This window comes from Ranitomeya imitator, chromosome 5 (assembly GCF_032444005.1).
Source record: "Ranitomeya imitator isolate aRanImi1 chromosome 5, aRanImi1.pri, whole genome shotgun sequence".
Taxonomy (NCBI): domain Eukaryota; kingdom Metazoa; phylum Chordata; class Amphibia; order Anura; family Dendrobatidae; genus Ranitomeya; species Ranitomeya imitator.
The window spans coordinates 64,541,835-64,556,059 of NC_091286.1; the positions used below are offsets into that span (position 1 = coordinate 64,541,835).

General features: G+C 38.3%; 1 protein-coding gene and 1 long non-coding RNA gene across 2 annotated transcripts; one reads left to right on the plus strand and one right to left on the minus strand.

The window, feature by feature from the left end:
* The first annotated feature begins 487 nt into the window (after positions 1–487).
* Positions 488–2,937, plus strand: LOC138680529 (uncharacterized). The gene is made up of 3 exons (XR_011321637.1): positions 488–600; positions 2,325–2,653; positions 2,739–2,937. It is a non-coding gene; the product is annotated as an uncharacterized lncRNA (long non-coding RNA).
* A 4,200-nt stretch (positions 2,938–7,137) lies between these two features.
* LOC138637671 (uncharacterized) lies at positions 7,138–7,449 on the minus strand. Its single transcript, XM_069726507.1, has one exon. It carries the CDS (start codon positions 7,447–7,449, stop codon positions 7,138–7,140), a length of 312 nt encoding a protein of 103 aa, XP_069582608.1.
* Between the last annotated feature and the right edge of the window lie 6,776 nt (positions 7,450–14,225).

A 14,225-nucleotide genomic window follows, 5' to 3' on the forward strand; every position in this document is an offset into this window, starting at 1 on the left:
GAACATACATTACACATGTATTTATAATCTTATAGAACATAACATACAGCTCAATTTTGCACTCTCTTGACCTTCTGCTTCTCAATATCACATCTGTTTTTAAAACATGCATGCATACAGTTTACTATAGGATCACCCTCTTACAGGTACACAACTTTTGTCCAGTATCCTTCCAAAATTTACAAGTCTAATGACAAAAATGTTTCAGACATGTAAAGAAGCATAAATAATTTCTGTTATGCACAATCAAACTTGTCACATGTATACTTTGATACTTTTGTTTCACAAAACCAATTTTAGACATACTATATAAACATCAAATAACTGCCTGCTTATGTGCTGGCTTGTGTATGACTGTCGTAATAGGCAAAGGATAACAAATGTATGATGACTACAACGTTACGAGCAATGAACGTTGAATACTTTTATGTACAAATACTTTGATATCCCCATCTGAACTGCACATTTTATTTTTACTGTATTTTCTAGAATACAAAGTCAAGTAAAAGAACAAGAAATTGTCTTGATGCCACCAAAAGTCGATGTAAACGAACAATGTCAAAATATGCAGAAGAACAGAAAGCAAAAAGAGCAAAAGAGGTACAGTGGGGCAAAAAAGTATTTAGTCAGTCAGCAATAGTGCAAGTTCCACCACTTAAAAAGATGAGAGGCGTCTGTAATTTACATCATAGGTGGACCTCAACTATGGGAGACAAACTGAGAAAAAAAAATCCAGAAAATCACATTGTCTGTTTTTTTAACATTTTATTTGCATATTATGGTGGAAAATAAGTATTTGGTCAGAAACAAAATTTCATCTCAATACTTTGTAATATATCCTTTGTTGGCAATGACAGAGGTCAAACGTTTTCTGTAAGTCTTCACAAGGTTGCCACACACTGTTGTTGGTATGTTGGCCCATTCCTCCATGCAGATCTCCTCTAGAGCAGTGATGTTTTTGGCTTTTCGCTTGGCAACATGGACTTTCAACTCCCTCCAAAGGTTTTCTATAGGGTTGAGATCTGGAGACTGGCTAGGCCACTCCAGGACCTTGAAATGCTTCTTACGAAGCCACTCCTTCGTTGCCCTGGCGGTGTGCTTTGGATCATTGTCATGTTGAAAGACCCAGCCACGTTTCATCTTCAATGCCCTTGCTGATGGAAGGAGGTTTGCACTCAAAATCTCACGATACATGGCCCCATTCATTCTTTCATGTACCCGGATCAGTCGTCCTGGCCCCTTTGCAGAGAAACAGCCCCAAAGCATGATGTTTCCACCACCATGCTTTACAGTAGGTATGGTGTTTGATGGATGCAACTCAGTATTCTTTTTCCTCCAAACACGACAAGTTGTGTTTCTACCAAAAAGTTCCAGTTTGGTTTCATCAGACCATAGGACATTCTCCCAAAACTCCTCTGGATCATCCAAATGCTCTCTAGCAAACTTCAGACGGGCCCGGACATGTACTGGCTTAAGCAGTGGGACACGTCTGGCACTGCAGGATCTGAGTCCATGGTGGCGTAGTGTGTTACTTATGATAGGCATTGTTACATTGGTCCCAGCTCTCTGCAGTTCATTCACTAGGTCCCCCCGCGTGGTTCTGGGATTTTTGCTCACCGTTCTTGTGATCATTCTGACCCCACGGGGTGGGATTTTGCGTGGAGCCCCAGATCGAGGGAGATTATCAGTGGTCTTGTATGTCTTCCATTTTCTAATTATTGCTCCCACTGTTGATTTCTTCACTCCAAGCTGGTTGGCTATTTCAGATTCAGTCTTCCCAGCCTGGTGCAGGGCTACAATTTAGTTTCTGGTGTCCTTTGACAGCTCTTTGGTCTTCACCATAGTGGAGTTTGGAGTCAGACTGTTTGAGGGTGTGCACAGGTGTCTTTTTATACTGACAACAAGTTTAAACAGGTGCCATTACTACAGGTAATGAGTGGAGGAAAGAGGAGACTCTTAAAGAAGTTACAGGTCTGTGAGAGCCAGAAATCTTGATTGTTTGTTTCTGACCAAATACTTATTTTCCACCATAATATGCAAAAAAAATGATAAAAAAACAGACAATGTGATTTTCTGGATTTTTTTTTCTCAGTTTGTCTCCCATAGTTGAGGTCTACCTATGATGTAAATTACAGACGCCTCTCATCTTTTTAAGTGGTGGAACTTGCACTATTGCTGACTGACTAAATACTTTTTTGCCCCACTGTATGTGCCTGTATTTTTTTTTTGAGAAAATTAAATTTTGACAAGATTTTCAATTTCAATTATTGACATATTTTGTCAACAATAATGTAAGTGACAAATGTATTATTTATTGTTATTAGAGAGAAAAATTATACAGGGAGCTTCCAGAGATGAGCAAAGCGTTTCAGGACCCAAACCGCATATTGTCTCACCAGCCGAAAAAAAATGGAGAACAGCAAAAAAAAGCTGAGGTGGTTCCAGATGTAGAATAATGGTGTAGCTGTGGACAATGTATTCCATTACAAACTGCGGATGAGTGCTGTAAAATATTCATGTTACCTTGAAAATGGAAGAGGAGCCAACTTTGTCATGCATCACAGAACACAAAATGTTTTCAGAAAAGTCAGTTAAAAATGTGTGAAATGTACAGAAACCTTGGTAACCATCCTTTGGTTCCACTGGAGAATAGGTAAGAATAGTTATATATCCTGTAAAATTCAAACCCCAAATTTTATTTTATATGTATATGCTAACAGCTATATTTTTTTTACAAGAAGTCTGCTTACAGAATGTTTACAATGTGGGTGCACGGTTTCCTGGGGCCGAAAAGACGAAGACCTATTCCTTCCTGTGCCGTCAAAAGGGTCAGAGAAGTTTTCTCTGAAGACTCTGGAAACTACATGGGCTTTCTACAAGCATTTGACTATTGTGCCTCCCATATGGCAGACCGCTAACTCAAAAACATGTCAAACATGGAGAACATCAGTTAGGTTTCTTTTCACAGATTTGTATCACACTTATGTTTGGCTTTCGTAAAATATTCAACACGAGAAATTATATTCATGAAACCCGAAATGTTTAATTGTACAAAATATCAAAAATAATTTGGATTGAAAATCAAAGAATATTACAAATATATATATATAATAGCTGAAGAAATAGTAAATATCTGTGGTTGGTTATAGCACCTCACTTCTCTTATTTTCCCATCACGCCTCTCATTTTCTTCTTTACACCTCTAATTTTCCCCCTCACTCCTATTTTCCTCCTCACTCCTCTCATTCCCCCCTAACACTTGTCATTTCGACCTCACATCTGTCATTTTCCGATCACTCCACTATTTTCCCTCACTCCCCTCATTTTGCACTCACACCTTTTCATTTTCACTTCACACCCCTCATTTTCACCTCACACCTCTCATTTTCCCCAGTATATACATGTTTGTCATCTCCCTTATATATAGTATACACCTGTATGTCATCTCCTGTATATAGTATATACCTGTATGTCATCTCCCCTGTAAATAGTATATACCTGCTGTATGTCATCTCCTCCTGTATATAGTATATACCTGTATGTCATCTCTTCTGTATATACTATATACCTGTATGTCATCTCCTCCTATATATAGTATATACCTGTTTGTCATCTCCCCTGTATATAGTATATACCTGCTGTATGTCATCTCCTCCTCTATATACCTATGTGTCATCTCCTCTTTTATATAGTATATACCTGTATGTCATCTCCTGTATATAGTATATACATGTGTCATCTCCTCCTGTATAGTATATGCCTGTAAGTCATCTCCTCCTGTATATAGTATATACCTGTGTCATCTGCTCCTGCATATAGTATATACCTGCTGTATGTCATCTCCTCCTGTATATAGTATATACCTGTATGTCATCTCTTCTGTATATACTATATACCTGTATGTCATCTCCTCCTATATACAGTATATACCTGTTTGTCATCTCCCCTGTATATAGTATATACCTGCTGTATGTCATCTCCTCCTCTATATACCTGTGTCATCTCCTCTTTTATATAGTATATACCTGTATGTCATCTCCTGTATATAGTATATACATGTGTCATCTCCTCCTGTATAGTATATGCCTGTAAGTCATCTCCTCCTGTATATAGTATATACCTGTGTCATCTGCTCCTGCATATAGTATATACCTGTGTCATCTCCTCCTGTATATAGTATATACCTGTATGTCATCTCCCCTGTATATAGTATATACCTGTGTCATCTCCTCTGTATATAGTATGTACCTGTATGTCATCTCCCCTAAATATAGTATATACCAGTGTGTCATCTCCACCTGTATATAGTATATACCTGTGTCATCTCCCCTGTATATAGTATATATGTGTGTGTCATCTCCCCTGTATATAGTATATATCTGTGTGTCATCTCCTCCTGTATTAGACCTCGTTCACACGTTATTTGCTCAGTATTTTTTTACCTCAGTATTTGTAAGCTAAATTGGCAGCCTGATAAATCCCCAGCCGACAGGAAGCCCTCCCCGCTGGCAGTATATATTAGCTCACACATACACATAATAGACAGGTCATGTGACTAACAGCTGCCGTATTTCCTATATGGTACAGTTGTTGCTCTTGTAGTTTGTCTGCTTATTAATCAGATTTTTATTTTTGAAGGATAATACCAGACTTGTGTTTTAGGGCGAGTTTCATGTGTCAAGTTGTGTGTGTTGAGTTGCGTGCGGCGACATGCATGTAGCGACATGCATGTAGCGACTTTTGTGAGATAAGTTTTGTGTGGCGACATGCGTGTAGAAAGTTGTGTGCAGCAAGTTTTGCGCATGGCAAGTTTTGCGCGTGGCGAGTTTTATGTGTGGTGCATTTTGAGTATGTGCAAGTTTTGTGCGAGGCAACTTTTGCATGTGGCAAGTTTTCCATGAGGTGAGTTTCGCACATGTGGCAAGTTTTGCGTGAGCCTAGTTTCGCACATGTGGCAAGTTTTGAGTGAGCCTAGTTTCGCACATGTGGCAAGTTTTGCGTGAGCCTACTTTTGCACGTGGCGTGTTTTGAGCGGCGACTTTTGTGTTTCGTGTGTTCGTGTTTTGACTTTTATGTGGCAAGGTTGGTGTATGTGTGGTGAAATGTGTGCTGAGGGTGGTATATGTGTTCACGCACTTTTTCCATATTATGTAGATAGGGGAAAAATTGTTTGGTGAATTGGAACGCGCGGGGTTAAAATTTTGCCTCACAACATAGCCTATGATGCTCTCGGGGTCCAGACGTGTGACTGTGCAAAATTTTGTGGCTGTAGCTGCGACGGTGCAGATGCCAATCCCAGACATACACACACACACATTCAGCTTTATATATTAGATATACCTGTAAGTCATCTCCCCTGTATATAGTATATATCTGTATGTCATCTCCCCTCTATATAGTATATACCTGTATGTTATTGCCTCCTGTATATCATATATAGCTGTATATCATCTCCTCTGTATATAGTATATACCTGTATGCCATCTCCTCCTGGCTGTCAATTTGCCTCCAACACTTTTCCTTTCACTTTTCCCCATTATATAGACAGGGGCAAAATTGTTGGAATTGGAACGCGCGGGGTTAAAATTTCGCCTCACAACATAGCCTATGACGCACTCGGGGTCCAGACATGTGACTGCAAAATTTTGCGGCTGTAGCTGCGATGGTGCAGATGCCAATCCCAGACATACACACACACATTCAGCTTTATATATTAGATATACCTGTAAGTCATCTCCCCTCTATATAGTATATACCTGTATGTTATCGCCTCCTGTATATCATATATAGCTGTATATCATCTCCTCTGTATATAGTATATACCTGTATGCCATCTCCTCCTGGCTGTCAATTTGCCTCCAACACTTTTCCTTTCACTTTTCCCCATTATATAGACAGGGGCAAAATTGTTGGAATTGGAACGCGCGGGGTTAAAATTTCGCCTCACAACATAGCCTATGACGCACTCGGGGTCCAGACATGTGACTGCAAAATTTTGCGGCTGTAGCTGCGATGGTGCAGATGCCAATCCCGGACATACACACACACACATATTCAGCTTTATATATATGAATATTTAATTTTTGAAAGCGAGAAATATGAGATTGAACTTTCATTTTCTTGGAAGGACGTTGCTGTTTGGCTATGTTGAGAGGCAGCATCTTGGAGCGTGAACTCCAGTTGTGGACCAGTTTGTTTTTACATATTTTAAGTACCTCTACGAACAATGGAAACAAATGTTTGTAACACATTGGTGTGTAGGCTTTTTAACTTGCCATTTTTTGTTAATCTTTGAATAGTACAAACTGTGTCGGTATGATCTGTGCGTATCAGATTTTGGATTAACTTTTAGAACTTTAGCTTGTGAACATTCTTGATTATTATTATGTGCTAAAAAATTTTGTTATCGCCTCCATCCCATCAAAGCTGAAGTGTATTTGTTTAGTTCTGTATTTTAAAATAAAACTGTGGAAAACCTAAATAATTCCTGTATGGCAGTACTGGGACAAATTATTTAAATCCTTTATTAATTTTTGATCGGCAACTATCTTAGCAAACTCGTGAAAAGCTTCTCAACTGATAGGGCTGTGACAGTTATGACTCCTATAGAAGCATACTGTTAGGGTAGGACTGGCAAGTGTGAGGACTCTTGATGTGGATTGCCAGCTTACATTAATAACACAGGGCGTTATTACTAGGCTATGATCCAGATGCTTTGCATTCTCTGTGTGAACAATGCTGCAGATTATTTATTTGCACTGGTGTGCCAAATGGCCAATCCTTGATTGTAGGCTGGCTGTCTCATTGGTGTTATCGCACCTGTGTAGTTACCATCTTTACTTTGGTCCACTGCACCATGATAGTGCATTTGATTCAAGGCCTAGACAGGTAAGCATCTTTGCCTGTTTTTTTGTTTTCCTATAGAAGCATGTAAAGGCTGCAGCAGGACCACCAAGGAGATGTGTTGCAATGAATGAGGAATATGGTGATTCTGAGACTGCGCTGGACATGGTTCAAAGATTCGATTGCACCACCAGATTTTAACTGCAAGAAGGCAACAAAAAGGACTTATATTTTGATGGACCTATGTTTTAGTGCCACATAGGACATAGTAGGTTTCATGGAGAGTCAAGCCATTCAATGTATAATGGCTGAACCAAACTCGCTGTAATCCATGGATGTAATCCACATCTCCTTAAAAGACTCTAAGCAGGTCCGGACTGATCCTCCAATCCACACAGAAAATTTCCTGTAATTCGGGGCAATATTTTTCACCTGAATAGTCTTTGGTACTAGGGTTCTGATTTCCATGTAAATTCTATCGTCAAGACTTGGGAAGAGGGTAGATGCACTAGACGACAAGATGCTATTGAAAAGAGACCTTCGGATAGCTATAGCATATCCATAAATGCTTTCATTGATCATTTTGTGTACACCCTGGGCATCCATCCCAATGATAGGAGAAAATAGGCTTTCTGGTACAAGAAACCTCTGGGGGCCAATGGTAACGACATTCCCATCTGGAAAAGCGTATTCCTCTGAAACTTCTGCAGGTCACTTTTCCGCTTCCTCCTTTGGATCTAAAGCCACATAGCAAAATTTCTCCTTTATTTCTCTAGCAATGTCTTACCCTGCTCTTCTGACAAAGGAAAGTCCGGTCTACATAAGATGACTCGTTAACTTCGCTGGTCGGGAGATCACAGATTTTTTAAGACCATTTCCTGCATCAACAATCAAAAGTGTTCTTAGAATCAGCGTAGGATAACAATTACATTAGCTACAAATAACCAAAGGCAAATAATTCCTAACGAAAGATTCCTAAATATAAAATATAACTTTTATTAGTTATTTTAATATGTAAGGTTCAAAGTGTGCTATTAAAATTATATGCATTGAGGCGGTCACTAGACAGATCTGTTCTCTTGGAAAATCTGAGGAAGTTATTCCTAACCTTTACACCAACAGACTAAATATATATATTCCTCTGCTCCTAACCTCATTCTGTTATAGGTTATTTATATGTTGATCAGAAGAGTATAATTTATATATAAGCATTTGTCATATATAATTGTTATAGTACATTCATATATGTCCTTTTAGGATAAGTCGTTTATAGCGATTACATTGACATCTATAAGTCTCTAGAAATAATCTTGCTTCCCATAAGTTAAAATTTGAAATTTATTCCTAACAATGAGCAACAAAAGTAACAAACATCGCTCCACACAGAAATCTGTGTCACAATTAGATTCAGTCTTTTGTATAAGCCTGCAAGCATCTCCTCCTCAAACAGAAGATACCAAAAAGGATGATACTACATCCAAAATGCTACAGGAACTAGACAATATCATAAAAAAACAGTCCTCTGATTTGGACATTAATGTAAATAAAAAAACAAAAGGAAAAATATTAAAACAGTTGAGAAACCAATTTCAGATTCAGTGGAGGAGCTCTTGAAACCTCCCTGACAAGTAGTCCTGAAATAGACCTAGACTAGAAGACGACCTTCAAGTGGTGAAACCAAAAACTTATACAAATATCGATAATATTCAGGCAAAAGAAAAGGAGGCATCAGAACAATTTGTTAGAGACTTAGTACTTGCCCTTAATAGTCACCTAGAATCTATCCTAAATAAGCAAACTAAACTCCTACAGAAAAACCTTGACTCAATTAAATAGATTAGACAAAAGTGATAAAACAATAGAAATACTAGGAAAAAAAGGTGAATTCTTATATAAACAACAAAGTGACACCCAAGATGAGGTCCAATACCTACGTAGTAAACTGGCCGACTTAGAAGACCGAAACAGATTAAATAATCTTAAATTAAGAGGAATCTCTGAGAAAATCAGCCAAAATGACTTTCAAAAATACTTTAGTGGAATTCTGCTCAAAACCCTTCCTTCAATCTCAGAGACTGAACTCATGGTGGATAGAATTCACTGTTTACCTCGTCCCAAATCCATTTCACCAGAGGTCCCTAGGGACACCATTTTAAAACTCCACTTCTACTCCACTAAGGAGAAATTAATGGAGTACATGAGAATAAACAAACATCTACCTGCCCCATACGGTCACATTAAAGTTTTCACAGATTTGTCAAAAGCGATTGAGAAGGGGTATTTATGATCTCACAACGCACTTACGAAACAGGGTATAACATATAGGTGGGGTTTCCCGACTAAGTTGTTAGCTAACTACAAAGGAAAAATAATTCCAATACCCAGATCCTTTTCTGATCACTCCCCCATTTTAGGGGAGATATTGCTGGGAAGATCGGCGGATTCTTTCTCTCTGGAAGTGTAACTTTCTTTTATTACAATCCCCCAAAATTTAAAAAAGAAATTGAAAATGCTATATCCAACTACTTCAAAGAAAACAAAACAGAAAATATATGCCCATTTACATTATGGAACACCCATCGGTAATTAGAGGTTTAGTAATACATATAGCATCTATAAACAAAATACAAAACATGGAGAAAATTAGTAAACTACAAATGGATCTTAAAAATAAGGAAGATGCCTAACAAAAGTTATATAATCCCTCAACTGGTATTCACATTGAGATTCTTAAGCTGAGAACTGCACTTAGAACACCCCTATTTGGCGTGTATGAAAAATATGCTAAAATAATGAAATCTAACTACTAACTACTATTCCTCTTATAACAAGCCAACAAATTAATGGCCCAAATATTTAAAGCAATTAGAGTAAAAAATAGAATAAACTAAATACAATGATTCCTTTCTAGAACACCCTAAAGACATAGTCGATGCATTTGCGGAATATTACACATCCCTTTACAAACTTAAATTTGAAAATGGAACCCAACAAACGGTTCCAGCAAACAGGCTATTAATAGTTTTTTTGTCATGTTTAAACCTGCCAACAATCTCCGACCAACATTTATCTTCACTAAACTCTCCCATAAACGAAACAGAAACTATGGAAATTATTAAAAACCTACAGAAAAAAAAATCCCCAGGTCCAGACGGATTTTGCAACGAGTAATTTCAACTCTTTGCTCCCCAATTAGTGCCACACCTAGTAGAAGTATTAAACATAGCCTCCATAACCGGAGAGTTCCCTCCTGAGATGCTATAAGCTACTATAACTTTAATCACGAAGTCCAAGGGGGGCCTAGAACTGTTGAAAAACTATAGACCTATATCGCTAATTAATACTGATGTGAAAATATACTCTAAAATTACTGTGAATAGGCTAAGGAGCATATTACCAGATATCATTCACAGGGATCAATTGGGCTTCATGGAAGGACAGCAAACGATAGATGGCACCAGAACTCTCAATCTGATTAATATCATTAAGCATAACAAAATTCCCTCAATTTTACTGGCCTTAGATGCAGAATAGGATTTTGAAAGAATTGAGACTGCCACTTTGTTAAAATTCGGATTTAATACTCAACTGATCAGGACAATCATGGCCTTATACACATTAACATATTTGCAAATAACAATTTATCTAAAGAAGTACTAATATCAAATGGGACTAGGCAGGGTTGCCCACTTTCGCCACTACTCTTTGCTTTGGTCATGGAACCAATGGCGGAATATATAAGAACTAATCTAATATATAATTGCCTAGAATACTACTTCCTGCAATTTGTGCCAACTTCCGTGGCTTTGTCCGGAGCTAATGTCCGGAGCTAATGTCCGGAGATTAATTGCCTAGAATACTACTTCCTGCAATTTGTGCCAACTTCCGTGGCTTTGTCCGGAGCTAATGTCCGGAGCTAATGTCCGGAGATAAGTGACGTCAACAGTGTCCAGTGTCTGATTGGTTGCCGCCTGCTGCGAGCGACCAATCAGAAACGTGCCATACTGTGACACACTCCGCCCGCCATTTTGGTGTGATTTTTGAATTTTTACCTCACAGCAAGTTTCTACTGCGTGGAGGCGGGCCCAGTGACGTTGCTCTTCAAGCTCCTGCCGAATTTCGTCAAAAAAATGATAATACCATTTACCAAAACTATATATATTTAGTTGTGAAGTGGTTCAGTGACATTTTCACACCAATTTTGAACTTTTGTTTGGTGTTTTCTCCATATACTGCATATTATTTTTGTTCTTTCTTACTATTATTTATTAATTGTTTTATTCTTACATTTGAATAAATAAAGTATATAATGATTCTAGACTCCCGATTCTTTAGAATCGGGCTGCCATCTAGTAAATTAATAAAAGGCATTCAAATAGATTCAAACGAATATAAAATAAGCTTGTTTGCCGACGACATCATCCTTAGTCTATCCAATTCAACATCATCCTTAGCCTATCCAATTCCTCTCATTCCATCAAAGAAACCATGCAAGTTCTAATTCTCATATATCTCCTATTATAAAGTTAACATCATAAAAGAAAAAAATATTAGACTTTTTCATAAGCGATCTTACAATTAATGAAATTAAAAGATTTTCAACATTTGATTGGGAGAAAGAAGCCATTATTTATTTGGGTATTTATTTTGCTAGAAACAATAAGAAAACAATTGAATTAAACTTCACACAAATTATAAAGGATACCCAAATAGAGCTGAACAGCTTTTCCAAACATGAAATCTCCTAGGTAGGAAGAATTGTCAGTTTTAAGCTATTTACACTTCCAAAAATACTCTATATATTCACAGCCATCCCGCTGATCTTCACATCAAAGTTCCTAAGAAAACTACAAACACAACTAAATAGCTTCATATGGAACCGAAGAAAGGCTAGAATCACCTATAAGACTCTAGTTAAAAACAAATTAATAGAAGGACTATCCCTTCCAAATCTGGTCAACTATTACTACACAAATTTGTACAAACTATCCATTAATTGGGTCAAAGGGGGTAATGTTCCACTGTGGGTCGAAATTGAAATGAGCCAAAATAATAATATCCCCCAATCTAAGTTCATCCTTGATTATTTACTTTACCCTGATTCAGTGATCCTCTCATCTCCTACTTTACTAGCTGTCCTTACGGCATGGAAATACCTAGCAAATACTCAAAGGAAAAGGAGTAAAAGGTTTGACCAAATTAAGAATGCAACCTTAAGATTTTTTAGCCTGTTAATAGGGGAATCAACTCGTGATTTATGGAAAAATAAAAAAAAACTTACTAAAATGAAAGATTTACATAATGGTTAAGAGTTTAAAACTAAAAAAAAAAATACTAACAGAACGATATGACTTTTGTAACCAAGACTTCAACCACACATTTTACATCTACTGAGGAAAAAGTCCCTAGTAACAGAACTCACAAGTCAATTAATATGCAACCCAAATAATAAAATTTACTGGACTAGATCTAGTTTTTGAAAAAACAACAGCCATGGTAAATTGGGAAAAAGACCTTAAAATATCGGTCACCCATGAGCAATGGCCCTATAAAATACTCATCTAACATTTGTGCTTCACTAACACGAATCTTATTGCAAAATAGTATCCAGGTGGTACTTCACCCCAGCAAAACTAGCTAGGATATGTCCAAATATATCACCTGAACGCTGGAGAGGCTGTGGCCTCATAGGTGACCTAGTAGATGCTGTTAGGGCTGGCGGAACGAGTAAATATAGATGTTATTATTGGTGCGTTTGCAGCCCGAGGTCCACCGTGCAGGAGGAGAACCTGCTGCTAGCAAACGACACGATATGTATAAGCGAGATCTGTTACATCACAGCGTCGAAAAGCACTGTGTCCTGTTAAGCTCACAGGATTACACAGCTAACTGCTGAGCTGATAGCAGTCAGTGGTCATGCAGTCAGATGAGCACACAAACAATTCCTCAGTGGAGGTGTCGGTATTCTAGTGGCTTATTTCAGCCGGGCCCTGAATACATGCAAACAAACTTTTCACCGGAGTTGCCGGTATTCTAGTGGCTTATTTCAGCCGAGCCCTGACCACAAGCATACATGACCACACTGGCGCAAAGCTCATAACAAAGATTGATACTAGCGCATGGCCGTGCGGCCATGCAAACCTTTTATAGTTGCAGCAACTTCAGGACCTTCCTAGAGGACCAATGGGAGTTGCTTCAGGACTTGAGCGTGTGACCCCTGACCTCCAATGAGAGGTCTTCCTTTGGGCATGCTCAGAAGAGAGAAAGCAGGACTTAGTCCCAGAAGCGAGTCCTAGCCGCTGACCAGTACTAGCTATAATGGCAGAGCCTGGAAGAACAGCAGTAGCCAGACGCAGAGTATCTGCCTGAGCCAGACGCTGGGACCGACGTCTCTGCCGAGCAGGCTCCACTGCGGCTGGAGAAGAATGGGAGACCGTAGCAGAGATGGCTCAAGATTTCCCTTGTGCAGAGGCGGGAACTCGAGCCCTAACACATGCCTTCTGGGAATGTCCTAAGATTATTTCTTTGTGGAAAGAATTATCAACATTAACTAATTTACCAAACAAAAAATAACCCTCACACCCCAGACGGCACTATTATCACTGGAATTAGAAGAAATTTAACTACAATATAGAGCAATAGTGATTCATTTATTTCTAATTACTAAAAATGCAATTGCAGCTTTATGGCAATAAGAGACTGTCCCAGTTATTCAAGATATTGTGGATAAAATGTCACTCCACAATTCCTATGACAAAGCCCTCACAAATGCCAACAATTACTTTGCAACTTATTTTAAGAGATGGGAATACTGGAACAACTTTAATTCCTGATCATGTGCTAAGATGTCTCTCCTTAATATGCAGCTATTTGTAAAATGTTTTAATTCTCTTCAAAGAACAACTGTAATTACATACCGCATTATAAGGTTTATAAACATTACTGTTAAGTGTTTACCTTTTTTCTTTGTATTGTTTCCTAAAGCTTGTTTAGAAATGTAATACTACTGAATCCTTCTCTACCACATTTATCCTATTTTATTGATATAATTTTCAATAAAGTTATTTGAAAAAGGAATATTTATGCAGGAGTTTTAAAGGGACTCTGTCACCTGAATTTGGAGGGAACAATTTTCAGCCATAGAGGCGGGGTTTTCGGGTGTTTGATTCACCCTTTCCTTACCCGCTGGCTGCAATATTGGATTGAAGTTCATTCTTTGTCCTCCATAGTACACACCTGGGCAGGCATGTACTATGGATGACAGAGAATGAACTTCAATCCAATATTGCAGCCAGCATGCAGCCAGCGGGTAAGGAAAGGGTGAATCAAACACCCGAAAACCCCGCCTTTATGGCTGAAAATTGTTCCCTTCAAATTCAGGT

Bases quoted from the DNA above. Each gene is read 5' to 3' on its own strand.
- LOC138637671 (XM_069726507.1), bottom strand. From the start codon at position 7,449: ATGGATGCCCAGGGTGTACACAAAATGATCAATGAAAGCATTTATGGA.